Source organism: Pteropus alecto, unplaced genomic scaffold, assembly GCF_000325575.1.
Source record: "Pteropus alecto unplaced genomic scaffold, ASM32557v1 scaffold45, whole genome shotgun sequence".
NCBI classification, from domain to species: domain Eukaryota; kingdom Metazoa; phylum Chordata; class Mammalia; order Chiroptera; family Pteropodidae; genus Pteropus; species Pteropus alecto.
Genome location: NW_006442491.1, coordinates 31,297,186 through 31,324,255, shown reverse-complemented (window position 1 = coordinate 31,324,255; position 27,070 = coordinate 31,297,186). Strand labels below are relative to the sequence as shown.

Sequence of the window (27,070 nt, the reverse complement as noted above, 5' to 3'; positions counted from 1 at the left end):
CTACTAAATGGGGAATGCCACCTAACTACATTCTTTGCATATACACTAAGTTAAAAGCAAAGTTTCATCCAAACGTTTCTCATTGGAAAAATCATGCTATTGGCCTTAACAAAGGCAGGCTCCGGGGACACCACCAGCCATCTCGCATCGCAGAGAACACTGGCTGTGAAAAGCCAGCTGGGGAGCACCTCTGGGAACGAGGAAAACATTTACGAAGATTTTCTTCTTTATGACCCGACACCCCAATATTTTGAAAACCATAAGGATACTATCGCTCACCAAGAACTGTAAGTCATGTATAAAACAGAGATACTGATTTACGGTAAAAGTCAAATTTTCACTTTTAAAAAGAAAATATAACAAATACTTACTTTGGTTGTATACCATCAAATATTTCTTGTAGTGCCAGCGCCCCGTATTTTATGCAATACAAATTAATAAAGACTAAGAAACCTGTCGAAAGGAGATGCAGATTATCAATACAGAGGACTCACTGTGCTAAATAAACAAGTGATTTAGGAGAGAAGTCTGCCAAATGAAATATCTAATTTAAGCATTTTAACATAGAATTTCTGCCTTTATCGTACAGGCACAAAGTCTGATTTATATTTTTCATATTTTTATTAAAAACATTTTGATAGCTAAACTTACTAACCTTTGGAACACAGTTTATTTGAAGCTGATTTTTAGTGTTCGAAGAATACAAACATCTTAAAGCATTTTATACAACTGATAAAAGTTTTATATGTAACTGTAAAGCATAAGAGTTTTAGCTACTTCGTTATTTCTGAAGGAACATCCAAATGATTTTACTTACTCTTAATAAACTTTGTTGTTTTGGAATTTTGAAGTCTTTGGAATAGCAGAATGAAGATTTGCTTCCTATATTGGTCAACCGACTCACTAAAGAATTGGAATAAAAGGAAAAACATAAATTCGCCATTTTTCTGGTAACAGAACCCTTGATTAAATGTACAGTGAGGGACATTCATACTTACGGAGGCATGTGCTCTATTATACTATTTAGAAGATAAAAACCTTGGTGGTCATTGGCTTTGGATGCAATCAGCTTCTGGAAGACACCTAATAACCCAGGCTGCAATAAATCAGATCAAATAATTGTTAGTTAAAGAGGCAAGGATTCATTATTCCGAAAGTTAAACAGGTGATATATGTTGTAAAAGAGTTCATGCTTTATTAATCCAACTAGCATTTTCTCTAGTTCTTACTTCGGAAGTGTAGAGGAAAAAAAATTTCCCACCACAATAAGCCCTGAAAGTTACGTTCTTGAAATTAATCTGTTTGGCTCTAATTTTTTTTTTCTACCATGGAAATACATAACTAAAGTTTACCTAATTCTAATATACATTAACATGTCCTACTAATAACTTCTCTTTTTACTAAACTTATTTTTAAAAGTTTTTTTTAAAAATCTGCCATCCCTAGTTTCTCTCAGTTACCTTAGAAAATTGCAGCTACATCAAAATAAATCCAACTCACAATTTTGTCAGGCGCAGCGCTTGCTATTGTATTTGAACCACGTTCCAAGAATGCTTGGAGGAGCCTCACTAGAGCGGGGATATTTCCTGTTCTTTCCCAAAGCACTGGCTGAAGGAGATGAGGGAATAAAGCCATATAGGAAGACGGAATATCATTTTTGTGTGTTTCCAGGAGCAATGACATTACTTGAAAGACATATGGAATAAATTCTGTTGACCAAAGTAAAAACAGAGCTGTCAGCATTAGAATCAATGGCTCTGACACACAAAGGCACATCTTTTCTATGCAGGCTGAATTTTATAACCACTTTAATTTTATTCAATTGGAAAGAAAATAACTTCCTGTAACTTACCTTGTACATCATTTTGCAAAATTTCAGTAAACACGAGAAACAAAGCCTCTTCAAAATTTACAACAGCAGCAGGGTTGGCTTTGCAAGTTATTCTTATGGATAAACATATTGCTTCGAACATGTAGTGATTAAAGTGAGGTTTGCTTGGGTTCTGAAATTTAAAAAATTCTTATTACCGTAATAATCCAAGTAACTATATTAAAATACATCGAGATGCTATCTTTTTTAAAATCACTGTTAAGAAAAAGTACCAATTACACTAAAAGGCCTGCATACGTTACAATTTTACATTGACTTTAAAATTCAGAAAATAATACTCGATACCTGTTTAAATTTTTTTTTGAATGAGCAAAAAGAAGAAAAGTCTACTGTGAAAAAAATACTTTAGTCATAGGGAGGAGACAACAAGCCTCAGCTGCCAGTGCTCTAAGGCATGTGTCTTAAACCCACACACTCTCCTACAGCCTTCTCCTTGAACAGGGATGGGAGAACTAGCCTTGTGTGGGGCCTGACACAGACCTTAACCCCTACGGGCTTCAATGTCTATCTACAGTGACAATCCACATAGAAATCAGTAGTTTTCAATTTTCATTTAAAGCAACAAAACCCCATTTTCCTTCAAACAAAATCCTTGGCCGGCTACCATATAAAGCTGATGAAACTCGGAAGGTGAGGGGTACGGACGGAGACTGGGACACGGGAGGGGACCCTGCTTCTCTTGAAATTCCCCAAGGCCCAAAGTAGTCCAAGACTCACACCCAGAACTCAGTGGGAAAATCATTACTGTTCTCTGAACTCCCTCCAGTACTTCTGTGAATCCGCCTCCTTTTCAAAGTTATCAGGAATAAGCACCTAACAAGGGATTTTGTCAGCCTTAATATTTTATTTTCTAAAACTTAGCATATTTAAATATGAATCAAAATATCTGTAAAATTTTTGATCAAAAGAGTAGTAAACTATTTTTGGGAAAAGAATAGTTACATTTATAGAAGTCTTAATAGCCTCTTTTGTGTCTATTTGGTACAAAAGCCTACTCACCTAAAATCATTTCAGATCATATGTACTTGCTCATTTTTTTTTCAATGAACATGTTACTTTTTTAATGAGAATAAACACATTTTAAAGTTTCTGACCCTACACTTAAAGGTGGGTGCTGCCATGTCCCCAATCTAATGTCATTCCTACACTTTCGAAAATGTATACTAAATGTTGGTGTTGGGTCAGAAAGAATTCAAAGACTTTTTCCTAAGTTTGAGCTACTGCCAGGGAGCCCTGAGCTCAGTTTGTAGCATAAGTTAAAAAAAAAAACTGGTTCTGTTACCTTACTAACAGCTAATAGCTTCTGTGTAAGCTGAGTGATCAGAGTAGGGATGTAGGGAATTATGGCTTCTTGTAGGAGGGAAAAACTTCTCATGATAGCTGTAAAATACAAAAACAGCAACAACAAATAGTTTAGTTAAATTTCAGAGCATAAGAATTATGGTGGGAAAGGGGGGCAGGAAGCCCAATGATTCATCAACAAAAATTTTAAAGCCCTTAAACAAGCCCCAGATAGCTCTCTACATTTAAAATAATCTAAATTTCCCTTCCTTTTAAAATTAGGCCAAGGACTGGCAATAAAATTTAGCTGAGAAATACTGAGTATTTCCAGAGGACTTGAGGCTTAAAGCAACAGTCCCCAACCTTTTTGGCACCAGGGACTGGTGCTCCTGTGAGAATCTAATGCCTGAGGATCTGAGGTGGAGCTGAGAAGGTGATGCTAGTGCTGGGGAGCAGCTGCCAATACAGATGAAGCTTCGCTCCGCCAGCCCTTCACCTCCTGCTGTGCGGCCCAGTTCCTAACAGGACACAGACTAGTACCTGTCCACAGCCCGGGGATTGGGGACCCCTGGCTTAAAGAATTAAAAAATGGACAATAAAAAAATAATTAAGTGACTAAACAGGAAGAAGAAGTGGTATTTCGAGTATCTCACTTAGAAATCAGTGGCGGGAAATATTTAGCCCTAGCCCACCAGAAAATGATGGCAGCCTACTGAAACAAGGCCACCACCTGCCCATCCACCCTGAAAAGAGAGATTAGGAACCTACGAAAAATCCAAAAATACATGTAAAGCTATGGAGAGTCCATGTTGCAAAAATAATACTCATTAAAAGATGCCTAGAAATATTTGGCCTAGGAGGTAAATACATTAAGCTAAAAAGGTATGATAGCCATTTCTGCACAAACGGAATAAGTGTTTACTAAGTAGAACACCTACTACATTCCAGGCACCAGGGATAAAGTTATTTTCCCTGGCCTCCTATACTGCAAAATGACATTTCCTCTATCTGAGCCAACTAGCTGCCACCTGTCCCTCACCTCAGCTTAGATACCACTTCTTAAAGAAAGCCCTACCCTGAGGTGGGTTAGGAGTTAAGAGGATGGGTCAGTGCCCCTCCTCCAGGCTGGCACAGAATCCTTTCACCACTCATACAACAGTATCTGAGAAAGTAATTGCATCCTGGGTGCTCTTACATACCCAAGGAACACAGCAACACAGACCAGTTAGCTGTTTCATAGGAATGGACATTAAACAATAGTAATCACACCTCACAACTAGAAGTATAGTGCTGAAAACACAAATACACACCTAAATACACACACATACATATAAACACATGTACACACACATTCACGCCCCGGGGGTCCTGACCCAGGACAGAGGCATCAGGGATGGTTTCTTTGAAAAGCATTTCCTATGAATCTGACACTGTGCTAGGCTCTTAGAATGCAACAGTGAATAAATTGATTGTCCCTTAAGTCAGAGCTGTCACCAAGACACTCTCCTAATATAGCACCTGGCAGATGGTTACAGCTGCCTGTGTCCTAGGCAGTATGTCTATGAAGGCAGGGTCTGTGTGGGGCCTTATCAAGAGTACCCAGGTTTCACACCAAGACCTAACATGCAATAAATGTTGTCTGACCTGATCTTTGCCCTCAAGAAATTCAATCTAGAAAGGAAAAAAAGAGTTAGCTACTTTTTCTTTAATAAGGAATTCTCCATCAAGTTAGGGTAAAACTTTTTCCTGAAAACTATTAACAGTAAACAAAACAATATTCTTCATTTAGAAATATCTAAACCTACCTAATTCTTGGCAAACAGTATACAACAACTCAGTGTTTACCCTTGTAATCTGAGATTAGATACTTATAGTCTGTACATCAGGGAAACGGCCTACCTTTCATAATATATTCATTTTCTGAAGAGCCAGGAAGTGTGAGAGCTTTGAAAAGGTTTGTTAGCAGAATCTCAACAAACGGTGCGATTTCTGCAGCTGTAAAGCTATAGATGAAAAAACAGCTTTCAGTCACTACCAACTCTTGAGCTTGTCACTTTGGAATATCCTTGGCAACTACTAAATCACACTTCTTGGCATAAAAGTGAGCCATCTCCCGCCACGGACAATCAGCAGACAGCTTAGGAAAGTGATTTTTACATGTGCTCATGTTAAGTTCCTGGGAAGGCACATCTGGGACCAAACACAATTAAACAAACCAAAACCCAGGCGAACCCAACACCATCCAGAGCTGTTAAGGTCATCCTTGGTTCACATCATCATCAAGAGCAGAACTCAGATTCTCACGGTCTCAGTCATCTATTCTTCCTGGAGGTGGAGCAGATTCAAAACTGTTTTCTGCATAGATTCTAGGCCTGAAGACAGTTACTGGCTTGACTCACCTCGAAGGATGTCCTTTCAACCCTTAATTAGCCACTGAGAATATCTGCATTTCAAGTTCTTGATGAAGAAAACCTAGAATTGTTTTCCATCTCTTACCCAAAGCTCAGTTTCAAGAAATAACAGTGTTGAAGAATGGCCTGAAAGACATGCAGACCATCCATTCCTCTACATTTTATCCTTGGATCGGGCCAGAAGAGCTACAACCTTGGACCCTAGAAAATTATTTTCACTCAGCTACGTCGTAGCTCAGCACTTAGTAAGATTATGCAAAGAGCCAGGGGAAATAACTGTTACATGCTGCTAAGAACAGCGCTTCCGCACAGCGTTCCCTTAACGGAGGCCCACCTCCGAGATGCCTTCTGAGTGCCAGTTTTAATTTTACTCTCGTGGACATCGTGCAAATCTGAACTCACCAAATTTCCCTCTTTGCCTTGGTTTCTTAGAGAGTCCACATAAAATTCAGGAGTTTCTTTAACTATCGTACAGGATCCTCTGACACACATTTCTGTTTATTAAGTATCTAATTTGTTATGCTGCCTCAAATCCTTTTGGAATGTGACACAGTATAAATAAGTTAAAAACATACATTTTTCTAGCTACTAATGAAATTATGAATACATTCAGAAATATCCCTGACCACTACAGAATAGTACCACCCCAAGCTAAAAACATATAAACTGCTTAGAATCCAATACTTACAGAGTGGCATTGTTGGGCCCCCTCATAGTGAAAAGCCTCTCGAGAGCATGTGCTGCGTAAGTATGAACAACAATACTTTCAGCCTGAAGATGATTAATCAAAAGAGGAATAGAGACTAGAAGATGCTCTTTTGGTACCTGAAAAACACAATAATGTACATGCTATATTTAAGTAAAAGACAACTGGAAAAAAACTAGTTGCTTATTTTGAAAAGGGTTTTTTTTTTGTTTTTTGTTTTTTTAAATAGCTGTTACAATGGGAAATGATATGGTTGAGAAATTAAAACTTCTACCCCAACATAATGGTTCAATTCATATTCACTTTTCTAGTTCTCTAAGCATAGAAACTATGATTAGGGTAAAATCTTGTAGATAAATGAACATACCATAAAATAATAGTGTCATGGAGGAGACTAAGATTTCATTAATCTTAAGAATTATACTTTTCCCTAACGGGCATTTCTTAGAAAAGTTATTCAAGCTCTTTGTGCCTCATTTTCTCTTCAAAAAAAGAAAAAAAGAGGGAAGGGATAATATTAATCTTCATTAAAAGCCTCTAAAAATTTAGAATATCTACTAGTCTTTAAAATAGAACAGTTTCACAAGGTTGCATGTAATTTTGGTAAAAACTTCCTAGACACATAAAAATTATACACTGAGAAATTAAAAAATCATCCACAGGAAATAAACTATGTCATATTCTTATGATGGAATACTACACAGCTATTAAAAATGAACTATAACACATCTAAATGACCCTAAAACAAAGCACACAAAAAAACAAGATGTGTGGATCAATACCAATAGCATGATTATCAGTTATATAAGTTTTAAACCTACAGAGTATTATAGAATTTTTGTGGAAACAAATATGTAGTAAAACCATAAATAAGCAAAGACTTAAATGTGTATGAAACACACTAAATTCATTAATTACCTCTGGGGAGAAAGAGAACAGAGAGAGAATGGGGAAGGAGTGCCCTGGGTGTCAGAACTGCGTAAGTACATTTAAGTAATTATGGTATGAAGATTTATGGTGGTTATATGATTAACATTATATTCTCTATTCTTGCTTGTGTGTTTAAATAATTTGCAAGGTGGCTGCATTGAATTTGGCAGAGGTATCGGAATAAGATGACTTTGCATGTTTTGTTTCCTTGCCTCATTAAAATTAAAGTGATATACAGTGTTAAGAATCAGAAGGATCATGTAACTCAATAGCAGCAAAACTAACAATCCAATTAAAAAACAGGTAGAGGATCTGAATGGACATTTTCCCAAATAAGACATACAGATACACAAAGATGCTCATCAAAATCACAATGAGCTATCACCTCACCTGTTAGAATGGCTATTTCTTGTCAAAAAGACAAGAAATAACAAGTGTTAGTGAAGGATGTGTAGAAAAGGGAACCCTTGTGCACAGTTGGTGGGGATGTAAACTGGGGCAGCCACTATGGAAAACAGTATGGTACTCACAGTCAAGGTATGGGAGCACCCTAAGTGCCCAACAATGTACACACAATGGGATATTATTCAGCCATGAAAAAGGAAATCTTGCCATTTGAGGGAATGGATTAACCTTGGGGACATTATATTAAGTGAAATGAAGCAGAAATAAAAAGACAATTACTGTATGATTTCACTTATAGGTGGAATCCAAAAACAAAAAAACAAGGCCATAGATAAAGAGAACAGATTAGTGGTTGCCAGAGGTGGGGCACAGGGAGTGTGCAAAATGGATGAAGGTGGTCAAAACGTACAAACTTCCAGTTATAAAATAAATAAGTCCTGGGGATGTGATGTACAGCGTGATGACTATAGTTAATAATACTGAATCACCCATTTGAAAGTGCTAAGAAAGTAGATCTTAAAAGTTCTTATCACAAGAAAAAAGAAATTTATAACTATGTATGATGGCAGGATGATCATTTCACAATACAGCTGACCCTTAAACATGTGCCTGGGTCCATTTGTACACCTTTTTTTCCCCTCAGTAAATACAGCTGGCTCTCCATATCTGCAAGTTTCGCACTTATGGATTCAACCAATCACTACTGGAAAATAATCTTTTCTATCTGAGGTTTGGAATCTGCGGATATGAAGGGCTGACTTGTATGTACTGTTGTTCTACAACATTTTATAGAAGGGACTAGAGCATCCTTGGATTTTGGTATCTGCAGGAGGTCCTGGAACCAAACACCATGGATACCAAGGGCCAACTACAAAGTTTTTGGGGAGTCAAGTTATACAGAGATTTTTGACAGCACGCAGGTTGGTGTTCCTAACCCCTATGTTGTCCAAGGGTCAACTGTGTATATAAATATCAAATAATTACGTTGTATGCCTGAAACTTTCATTATGTTGTATGTCAATTATATCTCAAAAAAGAGATGGAGGAGCTGAAGCCCAGTGAGGGAACAGCAAATTAGTGGAGTCTCCGCTCTCTAGTGACTGTCAGCTCACTAACAGTCAAGAGTGGAGGAATTTCTTTCATTCTTTGCTGAAGCCCAATAACTGAACGTGTGTGTCAGATGAGGTGGGATTCTATCATAAGCGTTAGTACTGTACTTGGCAGACAGGAGACACTGAGTAAATATTAGCTACACTAATACTTCCTGCAACACAGGTAACTGTCAAAATGATATTCTGCCCTAAAGTACATAGAACTGACTGAATCTACCTGTCCATCTTGTGGAGTAGCTGTTAATAAATTTCTCCACAAGATCTTCAAACAGAAATAACAGATAATGGTAGAGTCAATGATTTAAAGCTGCCCAATGTATTTCCAACCTTAGAAACAGAGTACCTGCATGAGGAGTAGCCCAGGTAAGGGTAGGTGTTGCTTCCTCTGATCCAGAGTGCTACTGATGGGCTTGGAGCCTGGATGTCATTGTATCAAAATGGGGAATAATAAAGTTTTATAAAGGGGATATATGGTTGTAAAATTAATTTAAATATTTCAGGATCTACTAACTCTTTATTCAGAGTTCGAAATATTTAAAAAATATATAAATTGATGAAAATTTTCATGACTAGTTTTTTTTGGTCTGACTTTGAACATGTTCAGGGAACTGTTGTGAAGAAATTTAACAAGAGTTGTCACCAAAAGACACTATGAGTCTGTGACTTGAGGGGTTGACTCAGGGACTCTGTGTTCTTGTTGGACTTTAATTTTCATTGGTCCCGCGGCATGAAGAAAATTGATTGCATCAAGGATATATAGAGCTAGATCAATGCTTGATCAAAGATAAAAGTATTCTGCACTTGAGTTGCGTGAAATAAAGAATTTGTCTTCTATTGTTAAAAAATCAGAAGGAAACTACATTTTCTAAAAATTAAGACCAACAATCAGATAGAAATATGGGCAAAAGAATAGAAATAAATAATTCACTAAAATTAAAATGCCCATTAACTGGAAAGGTATGCAGTGGAACTCAAAATAAGAGAACACAAATTAAAACTACAATAAAAATACCATTTCACATCTATGAGATTGGCAAAATTCCGACATACTCTATTGGGGAAACAGGCACTCACATGCAATTTTTAAAGAAATGTAACATAATATGACCCCTATGGAGACAAATCTAGCAAATTCACGTTTACTCTCTAATCTAACAATCCTACTTCCAGGAATTTATCACAAAGTTACAGAGGCAAAAACGCTAAGTGATCTATATACAAGGCTATTAAAAGTATTATTTAAAATAATTAGTATTATTTAAAACAGTGAAAAATAGAAAACGCCCAGAATATCTACCTATGAGGGGACTGGTTGAGAAAACCATAGACAAACAACCAGTGTAGTACTATGGCTATTAATTATATAACAACATCAATGACAAAGAAAAATCTAAAAATACTATTATGGATGGCATCCACAATTTGTTAAGTGAAAAAAGCAAGGTAAAAATCAGTGTGTTTGGTATACTCTCTTCTGTGTTAAAGGAGGGGAAATATATATAGAATAGGTATTAGGTTGTATTTTCAAAAATAATGGAAACAAACCAAAACTCAGTAAAAAATGGTTACCTTTAAAAAGAGGGAAGGAACAAGGATGAAAGCTAGACCTTCTGAACGTACTTTGCTTTATATGGTCTGACACTGGAGGCATGTAAAGTAACCCTGCTCATGCTCCCTCCCCACGCTCCCCCACCGCCCCGCAAAAAAGAACCTGTTTATCAAGTTTGTGGCAAAAATGCACAAATAATTTCAAGTTGCTTTAAACAGTATTTCTGACTATACATACTTAATGGGATAATACTCTAAGGGTATAAAAACCACAAAGAAATCAAACTGCATTGAGCAGTAATAATATTGGTACTGTTATTTATTTCCTGGCTCTCTCCTGTTAAAAAGCCTAGAACCAAGACCAGCTCATCAGCAGCATCCCTAGCACCTACGTTATGGTCTTTGAACAAGGTTTTCCACCTTCGAGAGCAGCTAATTCAGGTGTGGAGCATGAAATGTATAAGATGAATCTGGAATATTTTGATTCCAGATCATGTTTAAGTTTCCTCAGTTATCCTAAAAAAGTCACTTTATAGTGATTTTATTAAAAATTAGGATGCAAACAAGGGGCACATATTGCTTATGGTTGATTATAAAGGGAAGCTATTTAAGGCTACTGAGTTTATGTCAAAAGGTTACAGGACTCTATACAATGGGGCCTCTGCTGGACAAAAACATGGTTTTGGTAAATGAAATGTCAAAGAGAATAACTAGAACAGCAAAAAAACCAAACAAACCCTGCTGCGTTGTCTTCGGAGGCTGGTAAGACACTAACTGGTTAACTCTGAAAATGGATGAAGGGGAAAAACCCACAAATGTTTATCCAGTTTTTCCTCATACAGACTGAAAATTAAAACACCTATAAGACAATTGTGGTGGTTTCACAAAAGGGTAAATATACTAAAAACCACTTAAGTATACATTTTTAAATGGTGCATTTTTTACTAGGTAAAGTATATCTTGATTAAAAAATATGTCAGTGGTAGAAAATTATTCTTCACCTTAATCTACTGATCACTCTTAATGTCACTAAAAGTGGACAACCAGACATGGTATATGTCCTAATAAAATGAAACAAAGTACACCTATGACAAATTCTTACCCGCCCCAAAGGAAATCAAAATCTAATCAAGCCCATCAGATTTATCAATTTAGAAATACAAGGAATAGAAGAACATAAACTATACTACGAGGATGCAATCAGCCAAAAGTAGAATGTGAGAAACTCTACAAGGTAAATGATTAGTTTGTCCTATAAATAACAGGTATGAGAAAGGGGAGGACATTTCTGTTGTACATTAAGAGACATGAAACATAATCAACTATAAGCAATGTTTGCACACAATATGCATCTTAATTTTTAATAAAAATCACTTTAAAATGACATTTCTAAGACAACTGAAGAAAATTAAGCATGATCTGAAATCACGAGTATTTACATGTTATTAATTTTATTGGATGTGGACGTCAAATATAATTGCACAATAGAAAGGTAGAGAAGCTGGCATAAAACAAAACTCTTGAAAGTAGTGGCATATAATATATAAATAAAAAGTTACTTACTTGATTCCTAAAAATCATAATGTATTTGATACCATCAGCTTTAAGGACAGGAAATTCATTCACTATTAAAAGAAATAAGTCAAAGTTATGGAAGTGCTAAGGATTAATGCTCCCAAATTGGCTGCAACATTTTTTTATCAGATTTTTTAAATATGGTTTTGGTAACCAAAATGGCAAGTAATTGAAACCTAATTATAAAATGATCTACATAGCTATTAATTCTGGTAAGATTATAAATAATTTAATATTTTCCCCTAACCCAGTCAGTGGTCCCCAACCTTTTTGGCACCAGGGATTGGTGCTCCTATGAGACTCTAATGCCTAATGATCTGAGGTGGAGCTGAGGTGGAGCTGAGGCGGTGACTCTAGCACTGGGGAGTGGCTGCAAATACAGATGAAGCTTCGCTCCCTCATCACCAGCTGCTCACCTCTTACTGTGTGGCAGGTTCCTAACAGACCAGGCACCAGTTTGGTCTGCCACCCAGGGGTTAGGGACCCCTGCCCTAACCTTTAAGTTGCATTACAAATAAACATGTATTACTTGTATAACTGAATAAAAATGATTCAGACCATGACCTGATGACCATATCATCTTCTTCCCAGAAATGAAGCTATGCTGAATCAAGAGCATATCTCTCTGGCTGGGATTTACTTTAAATTGCTTTAGTGGTGGGAAAATATATTAACGAAAGGGATAGAATATTGGCCAATTGTTAAATTCTTGCAGCTACATAATATTAACATGGAAGATAATTACACTATTTTCCCTATCTTAGTATATTTAAGTTTTCCATACGGAAAGCTTTAAAGAAGGGAATATTTATGTAGCCTGGTCAATAGTTTCACCAACATAGGAAATTATCTTTAATATTCATCAGTTTCAAGTACTTTAAATTTACTTCAATTTTTAAGAGTTCATTTTTCAAATGAGAAGGTAAAGAAAACCAAAGTTTAATTCCTAGACTATATACCAAGAAAACAAAAGGCTGAGTTACTATTTTGTCTTACTTGTTCCTATTTTCCTTCTACGGAAGCAATGTTTTCTTTATAGAAAGTTAATTTCACCTGGACAAAATCTGGGGGAACCATCTGAGATTTTATTCAATAAAAGAAATATCTGCAACAACGATTAGGAGCCAAATGTTTTCAGTATTATAGTGATGTAGAGCCCCTATTATGACTTTTGCTGTACTGTTACTTATTTTGTAATATAAAATAACACTGCAATAAAAATTTCCAGGTATAGTGTTATAAATTGTATAAACATTTTTTCAGAAAACTCACCATTAGCCGATTTTAAATCAGGGAGAATGTGATTCACAAAGAACTCAGTCAGGTTTACAAGTTCATTTGCTTGTGTAATTCCATGCTGAAAAATAAATTTATAGCAGGGTAAAATAACATGAAATACCTGTATGTATCTACTACATTGGAAATTTAGGCAACTTTAGAAAATTAGGCCAAAAATGGAGATGGACACCTCAAAACACAAACTGCTTAAAAATAAGATTATTTTAATAGACAATAAAGAAACTTGACTAAATTAAAGAACACTGAGTCTCACTCAGCTAAGAGAAGAAGTGTGCCATCTGTCAAATTTTAGTCCATAAGAAACTCAGGTGCCTAACACGTCAACATAAAGTCATCTCCAGAGACTACATGAATTCTAATCAGAACAGGTTATCTAGCAGAGTAGGCTATATCATCAGAAATATATTACTTCTGTATTATCGACAACTGTTTTAGAAACAAAACTATAATGAAAAAAATCACCTTCTGTGTTTGGGCTTTTGATGCCAGAGATGTCACTAGGTAAATGGCTGCATCTTTGTGTTTCCAGTTGACAGATGGATTTTTTGCATATTCTTGCAGCATGGAATTTACATAACCAGAGAAGATTCCTGTCACAGGTCCCTCAAAAAACTTGCATAATCCTCGTACTAGATCACAAGCAGCCCTGCGTCTAGTATCAATATCTACAAAATCAAAAGGAAATATATAGTGAGAGAAAGAAACCACCAACCAACTGATAGACTCTGTAAGAAAACAAACTGCTGTACATATCAGCAATATAAACAATGAAAATTTTTTTTCACAAGGAACACAAAATGAGAATGAAACTACAGTCACAGTAGCATGACAAACACTAATAAGTATATTAAGAAACAGAAGACAAATGATCAACTGATATAGCTCATTTAAGAGCTGCTTTTTAAGGTGTACAAGTTAAAGAAGCCACTTGAAATGACATGTTATCCTATTTCCCACTCCTCTCCATATTTACTAGAAAGGGAGCAATTTTAAAATTGGCCTGCCAAGAGAATAACAGTTAAAAACCAAAATTCGTACCAGATCCTTCCAAGTCTCTTCTTATGTACTCCTCCGAATTATCTTCAAAGGCTTCTTCATCAGCCGCTACAAAGAGAGATGACATGTCAGATAGCCCCTCAAAAGACATAACGATCACTGTAATTTTGCAGCTGAGTATGCAGAAAAGTATGCAGAATGGCCATGTTTTACAGCAAAGTGTTCTTTCCCAGCATGACTACTTCATATATTCTTATTTATTTAGAGCAACAAATGCTGCCCTGAAAGGTTAGGGAATAGGTAATTCAAACAGCTGTGATACCAGCTCACTTGCTCTAATGTGACAGCGTCCCCAGAATTGGACCTTACCACCAACTTTCAAAAGTAAGTGTTGGAAACCAATCTAGGGATACTAACTTTCTACTTGCCAGATAAGGACATTAAAAAAACCAAACAAACTAACAACTATAATCACTATTATTTCACTACCAAGAAAGTAGGACAGATAATATCAGAATAAAGATTTGTCCTTTAAATAGTTTTATGAAAACATAAAAGGAAATAAAATCTCACACTATATTGACCTTTATTTCCCCATTTTGTTTGAGATCATTTGAGAACCAGTGATCTAACGGCTGCTGTGATATAGAACACACTTCCTTCCACATTTAATACTTGCTCTTCCCAATTGTAAGAAAGAAAGACATTCTGTATACCAATGTAGACTCTCAGGATTCTCTTAACCTTAAGCACAAATGAAGTGGGCTTCTACTCTTATTTAAAGTTATCAATCACTTCTAGTCTCAAGTCAACTGTCTAAAAATAGCTATTTGCTTTCATGAAATACTAAATCAAAATCCAATTATTTCTTAAGTTGAGAACCCGGATAGTTTACTTTCTTCTCAATATAAAAGGATTTTTAAAGTCTTATTTATTATTTCTATGAAAAAAATCTCCACAGTGCACAAAAAGCTCATCACAGCAGCATTCATTTCACAAATGCCTTTTATATCACATTTTCTGTCTTGGTTTAGAAAATACACAATAAATGACCTACAAGAAGTTTCATTTAGCAATTAAAAAAATTAGAACATGTCACAAAAATAAGGAGATGGCTTAATTAGATTTATGCGCTTTAAAAACAAGATTCTGACTCCTTGAAAAAGTTTTACACTTTGCCATAATCACCTCTAAACTCCATGTTGGGCACAATGACCTTTTCACAGATGCTTGTCAGTGTGCTCTGGTCCTCAAACAGATTCTTATAGTGAGGTCGCTCACAAACTGAAGCCAAAAATTGAATGGCATTACTTACCAACTGCAATAAAACATACACAAAAAGCATATTTTAAAAAGCAAAACAAAACCGTTTATTTCTGGGGGAGGATAGGAAGGGGAATATCTTAATTATTGTCTCTACCATCTTACCAAGTCATATTTAACCTCTTGACCTGTTGTAACTAGTAAATTCCAGATGGCTGTGACAAAACGAGGCAGGTACCGTTGAAATTCTTCATCATACTTTTGTGCATACAGTGCAGCATTATCACAAATCTGGGATTTTAAGAGCTCCAATAAACCTGCTTCCTCTTCATCCTCAAATGAGAAAACAGAAAACTCAAACATATAACTTTAATGCTACCATAAATACAGAGAGTAACTTAATTCCTGAACTCTAAAAATTTAAATCCAAAGCCAAGTGTTGTAAACCACATCTATGCTGCTGCCAATTTATTTTCTTAGTCTTTCAAATAAAAGATGAAATACTTCTCATGCATTAACCACTGAGAGCAGCTCTCAAAAGTTTTCAAGTTAAATAAAACCTTTTCTTCTGCTTGCTGAATTATAAAATATTTATATATTAAATAGAAAATAACATAATTCCTACAGAAACCTGAATGGTAAACATTACATCACACCTTCCTTTGTAACACAGTTGGTTGTAGTGTCTTCTGTCTCCCAAAAGGTTCTCATTTCAAATATATTGAGATGTGGCCACCCCCCGCCGCCCCAATAAGGTAATGCTATAGGATTCTCACAAATAGTATTATGGTTGTAATGATAATACAACGATCTAAATCGAGGGTGAGCAAAACTATGGCCTGCAGGTCTGCTGCCTATTTTTGTAAGTAAAGTTTTATTAAACAAAGCCATGCTCATTCCTTTTTTTCATTTATACCACTTACAGTATTGCCTATGGCTGCTTTCAACTACAATTGCAGAGTCAGGCAGTTGGAATAGAGACTGTATAGCCCACAAAGCCAAAAATATTTACTACCTTTACCTACACATGAAAAGTTTGTCAAACCCAATCTAAACCATGACAGTGGTTTATACAATAATCTCTAATATAATAGCAACCCACAAACACCTTTTGAGCTGTATTATGTGCCAAGGAACTCAAATTCAGAAGAGATAGAGACTTCCCAACAACCAGCTCCTCAAGCTGTAAATACAGGGGATGCTACAGTGAGATGACACAAGGGAAGCACGTGGTTAAATGGACAAACAGCTCCCTCCAAGATGAACTTCCTCTAGTGTTAATGTGAAGACAAGCTTTGTCTTGAGGGAGGATTTCTCCCTCGTGGACTGACAGAATTACATTATGGAAGCCATTTTGTTTTGTTTTTTACTTAATAAATCTCAGAGACAAAATTTGCTATACACTCACAGGAATGATGCTCCCTCTGCACCCCACTCCCCTAAACTGATGTGAATCATCAATTCTAATTTTTATTATATCCAGTGCTGAAGTTTAATATTTTACTTTTTATGTTTCTGTTTCTTGGGCAAGAGGTAGGTCATAAATACACAGAATAAGTGCTATATGTTGAAAAGCATGTTACAAAACTCAGATCAGAAACTTTTATACATTATGAACTTTTATCTGTCCCCTATTTCCTACACCATAGATGACTTTTTAAAAAGAGCCTATTATTACAGAGGTTTATGTTTTCTTAGCATCTTCAGTGACAATTTTCTAATTCATAAATGTTCGCAATGTGAATAATGCCTTACTTTCAAAAATGTGATGAAATACCTTATCCATAAATTGTGACCTAAGCCAGGTCCACAATAAAATTAATTTTCTATACTACAAATAACTAAATATGAAACATCCCACATAATCAAATTATTACTTGCTTTCTTTGAATTTTATCTATTAACAATGTAAGAGGAAATAATTTTTAAGTAACCAGAATGCTAAATGTTCTCAAATAACTATTTCATTTTCTGAAGTCTAATGAACCATCCTACAAGGTTTTCAGAGAGTACATAAATAATTATTTTAATTAAAAAAAATTGAGATAACTGACATATAACATATTTCAAATGATTCTTAACTTTAACAAAAGGCTACTCAGGAAACATTTTAAACAATACTTACATCAGTTTGTAGAAGCTTATTATCTAATGTCAGGAGAGTATGAAAATTGTTCATCCAAGTTTCCATATTATCTTCAAAAAATTCAGGGAGATCCTAAAGAACATATGCTGACTTGAGACTTTTGATTAAAATAAGTATGCTATTTACATGCTTTCTCTACCACACCAAACATTTTCCACATGCCTACAGACTCAAGTGCACACTTCTCAGCCTGAGCCAACTATTCCCTATTTTGACAAGAATTCTTTACTCCAACTAGGTCTGGCTGCTGAGTTCTGACCTCTGTTTATATGCTTTTAAGTGGGGCCACTTATATTTCCTGTCCCAATCTAAATTTATTTATTCCTTCAAGGTCCAGCTAAGACTATGAAGCCTTTCCTTACAAAAATCAGTGCTTACCAATATATTTCTTTTCCTTTCTGAACCACTGCATTTAGTATAAAATGACCACCAATTCAGAATTATTGTCCTACAGTTAATGATTTCCTGCGGCATAGTACTGCCTTCTTAATGAGGGCCAAGCCCCCAAGGGTAAAAATTATGTCTCTTTCTCTTGGTGCCCCTGATTATGCCTAACAAGTTATTAAGAGTCTCATTGTACCTGACTTCTAGGAAACAATTCAAAAGATATAAGCAAAAACTGGTATCCTTTAATTAAGAGTTCCTCAAAGTGTCCAGCTGAACAGTGATGTGGGTATACCATTTGGGGCTGTTCCTCTTCTATTCTACCTATTCTTTTTGTTGGATGCGCTCCCTAACATTGTCAGTGTAGTCATACTGCAAGGATTAAGTCCAGGTACTTGGCTCGGGCTCTGAGCAATGGAAAGGCCGGATCCTCCCTCCTGCATCTCAGTATGGTAACCTGTACCAATAAGACCCCCTGCTGGTTCCTGGAGCCCTGAATCTTAATGATTCAAAAACAGAAAGAATGACTGGAGGCCACTCTGTCAGTACTAACAAGGTGACCAGGCATTTTCTGCTCTAAGACCATGGCCGTTTCCTCTGAAATGCTGCTGGTTCTTATACCTCCCAAGCCTAGTTCTTCAATTTTTTCTCTCCCAGATATGCTTCCTATAAAAGCCTTTTTCATATAGGCTAACCTCCGATCTAATCAAAACATGGCTCCCCCAGTGTTAAGAGCCACTCAAATGAGGAAGGCCAAAGAAGGTGATCTCTCAGTGTTCTTAATAAGAGTATAGAAGGTGACTCTCCAAAACAGTCACTTAGAATGTGGGGTGCCCCTAACTCACTGGTATATAAGAGAATGGTACTCTACTCCATGAAACATCCACTATCGTGTCTAGGAACTACCATAAAGTAGAACACTATCAGTAGATAAAGAAGGGAGGGGAGTCAGGAAAAAACTAATTTCTTTCAGAAAAATCAATGCTGGCACAGACGTCTTCAAGTGAAAAACTATATATCTGACAACAAAAAATAAGAACCAAAAGTCAGAAATAAAACAAAACTTACCTGAAAATTTAAACTGTAGAACAGTTTTGAGATCAGGATTAGGGAAGAAAAAAGAATCCTCAGGGCAGAGGCATCGTTTGCATGAGTACTGCAGAGTTCAATAGTGGCCTTGGAGAGGAAATCAAGAACACAGTTTAGTGTTACAAAGCCTCAAACAGCTTCGCACTAGACTCACACTACCGATATTTCTTCTCTAAGATTTGGCTTTTAAATTGCGGTAGTCATTTAAGAGATTCTGGGAAATATTTTAAAGTACATATTTTGAAATGCCTATCATGGCACTACTAAAAAGTCTGATATTTTGGACTAGATCCACTCTCCTCTGAGCCTACATATATCACACAAAACTGTCTTTATATGTTCTCATTAATAATTCTCCTGCCATTTAGCACTTAGGTTGTTTCTAATTATTTTATTATTCTAACAGCAATAAATAGGCTATCTATAAAACTTTGTGCACACCTCTGATTTTCATAAGTTGAGATTCTAGAAGTGTATTAACAAAGCAGAACAGTATGCTATGAGCATGGGTTTTGAAAGCCAGACAGATCTAAATATAACCCAAACTGTTACACACAATGAACTTTACTTTGACCAAGTTATTTTACTGAACCCCAATCTCTTCATCCGAATGAGAATAATGCTTGCCTCATAGAGAATAATAATTAAATGATAAAAATCTACACAAATGGTCCTATTACTTTGTGCACAACTACTATGTAAGACACTTGACAAATATTACTTCCTATATACTAGAGTTAGGAAAAATAAATATTAGGGTTTTCTTAATGAAATGTCAGACTACAGAAAGCTCGTATCATTTATAGTCCAATGGACAGGCCACCAGAATGTTCATTTCACTGCACTCTGGCTAAGATTTTCAAATCATTAAAAAGAAATAAAAATCTTTGCCAATCCAATAGGTGGGAAAAACTGACCAAATTTCGTCCAATATTTTTTTAAATAAAAATGTACCATCAGTAAGACATTTTAACCATGAAATAGCCTGTGAACACTCCACATTTTAGAAAGTCGTGAATATCACAACTCTCCTTTTGAAAACAGGAAGTGAGCACTGTTTCTAGAGTCAGCAAAATTAGATTTGAGGCCTGGCTCTCTTTTTTTATTAGCTTGTGTGATACTGAACCCTCTTTCCTTATCTGGGAAAAAATGGTTAATACATCGCCTTCAAAATTTTACAGGATTCTCACAAAGAAGAACATGTTTAGGAAAGTAGCCTGTGCATCACAAGACAATGCACAAAATATTAATTATAAACTAAACAGTCTAATCAAAATGTGGACCTATTCCTTTGGAAACACATATTCAAATGTTAGAGAGAAACAACATGCTTGGAGTTTGCTTTTAAATATTCCTACAAAATAAAGGGACAGGGAGGAAACAAAATTTTAAAAACAAAACATTAGTAACTGTTAAACTTGTGTAATAGATGCACAGGAGTTCATTATATATTACCATCTGCTTTATTTCTGTGTAGGTTTGAAATTTTTCAAAATAAATGCTCCTCTAAATATTACCCAGCAAATAAGCTTTCAAAGCATTCTCTTAAAATTTATACAAATATTTAAGCAATCTTAAATAATAAGAAATTTTAAAATACCAAGATATAATTCCATACCTTAAATAGATTAGTCAAAGGCAAAGCAAAGGCATCCAAAACAAGTTTAATTTCAGTCCATAACTCGTTTGACTTAAATTCATGTCGGTATCTAGAAAATTAAGGTAAAAGAGGTAAATTTATAAGTTTTTATTTAATGACTTTAGGTCTTCAAGGACCAGGTTAGATGAAAAACTCTGGCTAGGCAGTTTTCTGAAATTTGAAGGAAATTCCTGGTTTTCTTTTTAAAGCAATCAAGTGCAGTTTAAGAACACTAGATATTTCACAATCAATATAAGATAAACAAGTAGTCAAGAAGAAACACACGGAATAACGAATTGAGAGGCTTATGTTCTAGGATTACCATATTCAAAGGAATGACAATAGTCACAAAAATGTAACTGTTTACATGAGCAAACATTTGAAAACTAGTATTTTTAAAATATGAATTTACACACCAATACCTTTTAAATAAAGAATGTGCCGTACGAAGGACTCCATTAATTACATGGAAATCTCCACTCTGAAAGCGATTCACCATTTCTGTCAACAAGTCAGGCCATTTCTGAGGGAAATCTTCTCTGCCAATAATGCTAATGGCATCACTTAACTGGGGGAGAGGAAAAAAATAATTAGATGAAAGCTCTACAAACAAGACTACCTAAAAAGCAGGGCCCTACCTTACCTGCTTCTGAATTTGCTCTGGACTGCTAAGCATCAAGTGTACTATGTTGGCTTTAATGGCTACTCGGTCAGCTTCGCAAATTTTGTTTGGTTCATCTTCAACCTAAAAGCAAAACATTCATGAGCAAGTAACATAAAATCCATGTCCATGACCAAGTGGGTCTGTAGATAAAACAAAACCATTTCTTATTTCCTGGTTTCCTAATAAAAACACAGAGGAAGGCAGGGTCCTTCCTCTACATGAATGGGTCTCAGATTCCTTTAATAATTTGATGAAAGCATTAACCCTTTCCACGGAAAAATGTATGTTCCATCCTAAATGCAAATATTGTAATACGAATTAACGAGCTTCTGACTCTTTGATGCCAATAAAACTGTTTTATATGTAAACTAATCAGAAAATGTGATTTAAAATCTTTATATTTAAGATATAGCCCATATTCCTCTTCAAAAGCCTCAATTTTGACTGCTATATTTAAGTCAAAGGTCTTTTCAATGAAAGTCTCAACTATTAGGGTTTGAATGCACCCAGGGATACAACACCCAAAGAGGTTCTGGAAGCCTCACTAGTTTTACAAATCAAGATAGAGGGAGAGGGCTAGCACTTCTACAAGATGGAGGAATTTTTAAACATTCTGTGATTCACCAAGTCATTTATCCATATGCAGTTAACATTTGATGATACAAGCTAAAAAACAATATTTACTATTTTTTTAAATTATTTTATGGAATGAGGAAAGTTTTAAATAAATATTTAAGCAGACTTAAGGTTGACTTTTTAGAAAAATTGACCATTTTTGTCGCCCATGATACTTTCTAAATATCATTACTGCTATCACGACAAAGCAATTCTCATTCTTCTCTTTATCCTAAGCCTATAAATCTTTGTTGTAGGGATATTTCCTGTATATTGTAGGATAGCTACCAATATCCTGGCTTCTAGCCACTCCATACCAGTTAACACCCATTCTCCCCATCACCAGCCCCAAGCTGTGACAACCAAAACATCAACAAATACCCGCAACTGAGAACCACTATCCTAAGCTAAAGTGAGGGAAATGGTTCTTAATTTATAATTTTACACCTATAGCACAATAAAATTCACCTCAAAATTAGTATATATTTCCATATCCCACAAGACATAGGGCACAATCCCTTATCAAAACTTCAAATTATTTTGCATTCTACAAATTATTTATATATATAATGCAGTTTTCCAGCTTTCTATAATTTTCCCCAGTATACAAGAGAATTTGCTTCAATTATTCATTTAGATTGTGTTTTCCCATGTCTCATGAGTAGACAATGAGCTACACTTCAACCATAATGGAGGCTAAAACCAAGTCTCACAACCCTCTAGCAACCTGGGTTATGAAGTGGAAGTAATCTATATGAATTCAAATCAAACAACAGGAACTTTGGAAAAAGGTCCTGTTTGTCGGTTCTTTCAGATTTTCTACGTAGACAATCATGCCACCTGTGAACAGAGACATTTTATCTCTTTCTTCCTGATCAGTATACCTTTTATTTCCTTTTCTTTTTGCATTAGCAAAGACTTCCAGTACAATGTTGAAAAAAAGTGGTATGAGGGAACATCCTTGTTTTGTACCTAATCTTAGTGGGAAAGCTTCTAGTTTCTCACCATTAAGTATGATGTTAGCAGTAGGTATTTTGTAGACAGTATTTTGTTGAGGAGGGTCGTTTCATTTTCTCTTTAATCTGTGTCTGAACCTTTCAGAAGTACTGCATGTATAAATTTTACAAACATTCAGGGTATTAAACTATGTATTCACAAAATACTTACAATTCTCCAGTTTCTTTTAATATAGTTCTTGAATGTTACTGAAGCACACACTTTGATAACATTATCCTGGGACTTCTCCAATAATGTTAAAAGCAACAGTGGGTAATTCTGATTTCCTTCTACAGATTCAAGAAACTTCTCAGCTGTAAAAAAATTTCCATGTAAGAAGATTTGTTATTATAACCAAATCTTTCCACTCTATGTATATGTGAACTACATATATCTGTTTGAAGCATCAAAAAATGGAAAAATTAGGATGCTTTCCTTAGGGAACCTATCAAGGATCTACTGGGCCTCTCATTTTTCTTATCTATTAAAAAGACTATATATGATGTTACATTAAATTTACATAATACCTCAATTTTCAAGTCACTTTACCACCCATTAACTCACCTGATTTTCACAAACCTATTAAGTGGTCTGACTGGAAGATCATCCCATTTGAAGGAGAATCTGCTTCTCAGATTTTATGACTTTAGGGCAAAAGTTATTCACCCTGTCTTGTTCCAGAAGGATTATTATTAGTACTATTAGTAATGGTAGTAATATTTCCTTTATACTACTACTGTGGTTAAAATTAAGTGAGTTAATTCATGTTAACATATATTATTATGAATTACAGGGGTCTGGTGCTTTACTCACATATATTTCATTAAGTTGTCACTACTATCCAGGAAGGTAGGTAGCAAGATCCTCATTTTAAAGACAAGGCCACTGAGATTAAGCAACTTAGCTAGAAAATTCACATCACTGAAAAAGTTTTAGTCAAGTCCTTATTCTACCATACTAGCCCTGAGTTTTCTTTGCAAATTAAATATTTCTGATACCAGCAATAAATTTATAGATTTCATCCACATATTTACACTCATTATACTTAGGAATATTAAATCGCTTGGTTTACTAATCACGCAGTGACTATTTATAGCACTTCTAATTTTTTCCTTCTTAAGCTTCATAAAGCAACAGCCATTTCAAGGTTCTAATATGTATTAAAAAGGTCTGTTAGCATCTACTATTGTCTATAATATGATTTAACCTTTCTTCTTTCTAAACTGAGTCCTAAGAGTTTAATTTCCACCCTCGAACCCTCCCTGCTCTGTGTCCACCGTGTCTTTCTTGAAAGACGAGAAGTACAGAACAGAAAAATGTATTTCAGTAGAGAACACTCTGTGGTTTTGTATGAGTCTATCAGGCTTTGACTGTTTCCTTAGTGGTCAGCATTCTGTACAGGGCAACACACTATCCATGATTTGGAGAAAAGCCCATACAGACTGCCAGATCTCTTTCCTAAACTGTAATATCCTGGAAGCAACTGTCTCATAAGTTTAAGTCTAATCATTCCTTTCTGTGTTCATGTCCTTTAATTTCTCACAGAACATTCACAATGACATGTTTCTACACACTCAAGGAGCCTCAGAATGTCTTTCAGTTCATCTATACCACCATCGCATCTCAATAACCAAGGGAGCATAGTGATATCTGTAAGCTGGGCTCCACTATATATTTCCACGTCCAGATCATTTTATAAAGATGTTAAGTCAGTCTACTACCAATCCCTGAGAAATGTTATGTTCATAACTCTTCTCAGAAACATCAACTTATTTCTATACTCTGTCTTAAATTCAAAAAATAGCAGCATCTTCGCCTCACAAAGATACAATTATTGAAAATAATTTTTTAATAGACATTGTTGGCAGAGGCTTTCTGGGAAAGTCTAAGAAGATTAGAGCCATTAATTTCCCTTTATCCAAGAACACATTACTTCTTTAAGCACTAATGGGAAGATCACAATTTTCCCTCCCAGAAATCAGAGGCTTTTCTAAAACAAGATGAACGCATTAGCCTGTTTACAATTCTATTTATTACATATAAAATGTACATATAACACACATGCATGCATTCACTTGTGTCTTCGTGGGGCCCTTCCAAAATCTTCATGAGCATGTACAGCAGTAAATTCTGAAGAATGTGGTTAAGAGGATTTCTGGTTAATATGGCTTACATCAAGGATCATCAACTGACTACTTACAAGACATATCTGGGCCCCCCAGAATATTTAAAGAAATACTCTAAGGTTTGTACATGTTTCAAAATTGTTTGAAGTTACTAGTCGCTATCATTTAAAAATGAGGACACGTCATATAAACAGCCTTATTTTTCAAGTAAATCTGGAAATCTGATCTTGCAAAACTAGTCTGAATCCCTCAAAGTTAACTGGGTCCAAATAATACATGCCCCTTAACCAAGACATATAGTCACAGGATATTCTTACCAGTCCCCACTCGGCCTGCCTCTCTTCATTTACCTCCACATCTGACTCCTGTAGGCATGTGACCTTGCAATTCTAAGTTTATACTAAATTTCTAATGGAAACTGGTCACATTCAGGAGGAAAAGAGGAAGAAAGGAACCCTAGGTCTTAAAATATATTAATTAAATCAAACCAACACAGAGATTAAGAGACAGTGTCTGATTACCTGGTTTCATTTATTTAATCACTTTTTAGGCAATTAACTCTCCATCTCTATGCCCTAATTATTACATCTCTAAAGGCAAGTGTGGGGAATTTCAAAAAAGTGAAGAGACAAAGCATTCTAAACATACTAGTACATTTTATTCCAGAAGATGCCAAATAAAAGCTATTTTCCTCAAAAAACAAACTTAAAAAAAAACTACCATGTTATAACAGCTGTAAACAGCTAACCACACACTTTATGATTACAGAATGAAAAATAAACTATGTCTGAGAGTCCAAGTGTAAATCTTTCCTTTTTTAAAAATTTACAAACAGGCAGACTACATAAAGGTTTCCCTCACCTGTACTGTATATCAAGACAAGGTAATATTTATTCTCTTTACCTGGACGTCTGATGGTAGGATCTGGATCAAGAGTTTTCTTTAAATATTCTGTTAGCGTTTGCAAATTTGCATCGCTGAGCTCCATTGCAACAGAACCTAAAAGAAAAAGAGGGTAACTGGTCACAGTAATTTGCATAAAAGAATCCTTTTATATTATTTGTCTTCCCCTCTCTGAAAGTCATCCATTTGTTATGTTTAAGGTATGGGCTATAAGTCTGACTCCACTAAGATGGGCTTTTTTGAAACAATGGTGAGATAATTTTGAGATAAAAGAGAAGAAAAAACATACCATGATTTCAAAAAATAATAATAATAATAGGCACCAAAAAGTCATGTTGAAGAATTGATCAAAGTCACCAAAGTTTATCTCATTTAAAATGCTAGAAAACAAAGCAAACAAAAAAGGTCCAAAAAGAAAAAAAATCACTAAAATTTTTTGTAAACCCCTGCCATAAGAAATTAAAATTTTAAACAGTAAATAAGGATCCCGAAGAAATCTGAGATTAAGTAAACTAGAATAAATTCCTCTGTGTACAACATACAACCACAACTATTGACAAAAAACTAAATGGGGCTGAGAATTTGTTATCTGGGAAGATAATTTTGGAGTTCAGAAGATGGCAGCTGTGATTATGATTAAAAAGCAACTTTGTACACCAAAAGCAAAGGCAACAAAAGCAAAAATAAACAAGTGGAACTACATCAAACTAAAAAGCTTCTGCAGAACAAAGGAAACCATTGGCAAGATGAAAAGGCTACCTACTGGATGGGAGAATCTGCAAATCATTTATCTGATAAGGGGTTAAATATCCAGAATACAAAGAACCCATACAATTCAGGGGGGAAAATAAAACAATCCAATTTAAAAATGGGCAGAGGATCCGAAGAGACGTTTTTCCAAAAAAGACATATACATGGCCGACAAGAAGATGAAAAGTGCTCAACATCACTGATCATCAGGGAAATGCAAATCAAAACTATGAGCTATCACCTAATACCTGTTAGAATGGCTATTCTCAAAAAGACAAGAAATAAGTGTTGGTGAGGATGTGAAGAAAAGGGAACCCTTGTATACTGTTGGTGCAGATATA

At 35.4% G+C, this 27,070-nt stretch overlaps 1 protein-coding gene across 1 annotated transcript in view; it reads right to left on the bottom strand.

Annotated features, from left to right (window-relative positions):
* CSE1L (chromosome segregation 1 like) overlaps positions 1–27,070 on the bottom strand; it is a 38,194-nt gene that overhangs the window by 3,363 nt on the left and 7,761 nt on the right. The window contains exons 2-22 of the mRNA XM_006921897.3: positions 25,980–26,075; positions 23,122–23,264; positions 21,319–21,420; positions 21,098–21,243; positions 20,655–20,745; positions 19,016–19,123; positions 17,543–17,635; positions 15,583–15,750; positions 15,343–15,472; positions 14,197–14,262; positions 13,621–13,823; positions 13,132–13,216; positions 11,848–11,909; positions 6,272–6,408; positions 5,072–5,175; positions 3,174–3,271; positions 1,853–2,003; positions 1,501–1,709; positions 999–1,096; positions 818–903; positions 372–453 (exon numbers count right to left, since the gene is read on the bottom strand). Of these exons, the coding sequence (XP_006921959.1) occupies positions 372–453; positions 818–903; positions 999–1,096; positions 1,501–1,709; positions 1,853–2,003; positions 3,174–3,271; positions 5,072–5,175; positions 6,272–6,408; positions 11,848–11,909; positions 13,132–13,216; positions 13,621–13,823; positions 14,197–14,262; positions 15,343–15,472; positions 15,583–15,750; positions 17,543–17,635; positions 19,016–19,123; positions 20,655–20,745; positions 21,098–21,243; positions 21,319–21,420; positions 23,122–23,264; positions 25,980–26,064 (2,447 nt within the window). The 5' untranslated portion in view covers positions 26,065–26,075. The remainder of the gene's footprint in view (positions 1–371; positions 454–817; positions 904–998; positions 1,097–1,500; positions 1,710–1,852; positions 2,004–3,173; positions 3,272–5,071; positions 5,176–6,271; positions 6,409–11,847; positions 11,910–13,131; positions 13,217–13,620; positions 13,824–14,196; positions 14,263–15,342; positions 15,473–15,582; positions 15,751–17,542; positions 17,636–19,015; positions 19,124–20,654; positions 20,746–21,097; positions 21,244–21,318; positions 21,421–23,121; positions 23,265–25,979; positions 26,076–27,070) is intronic.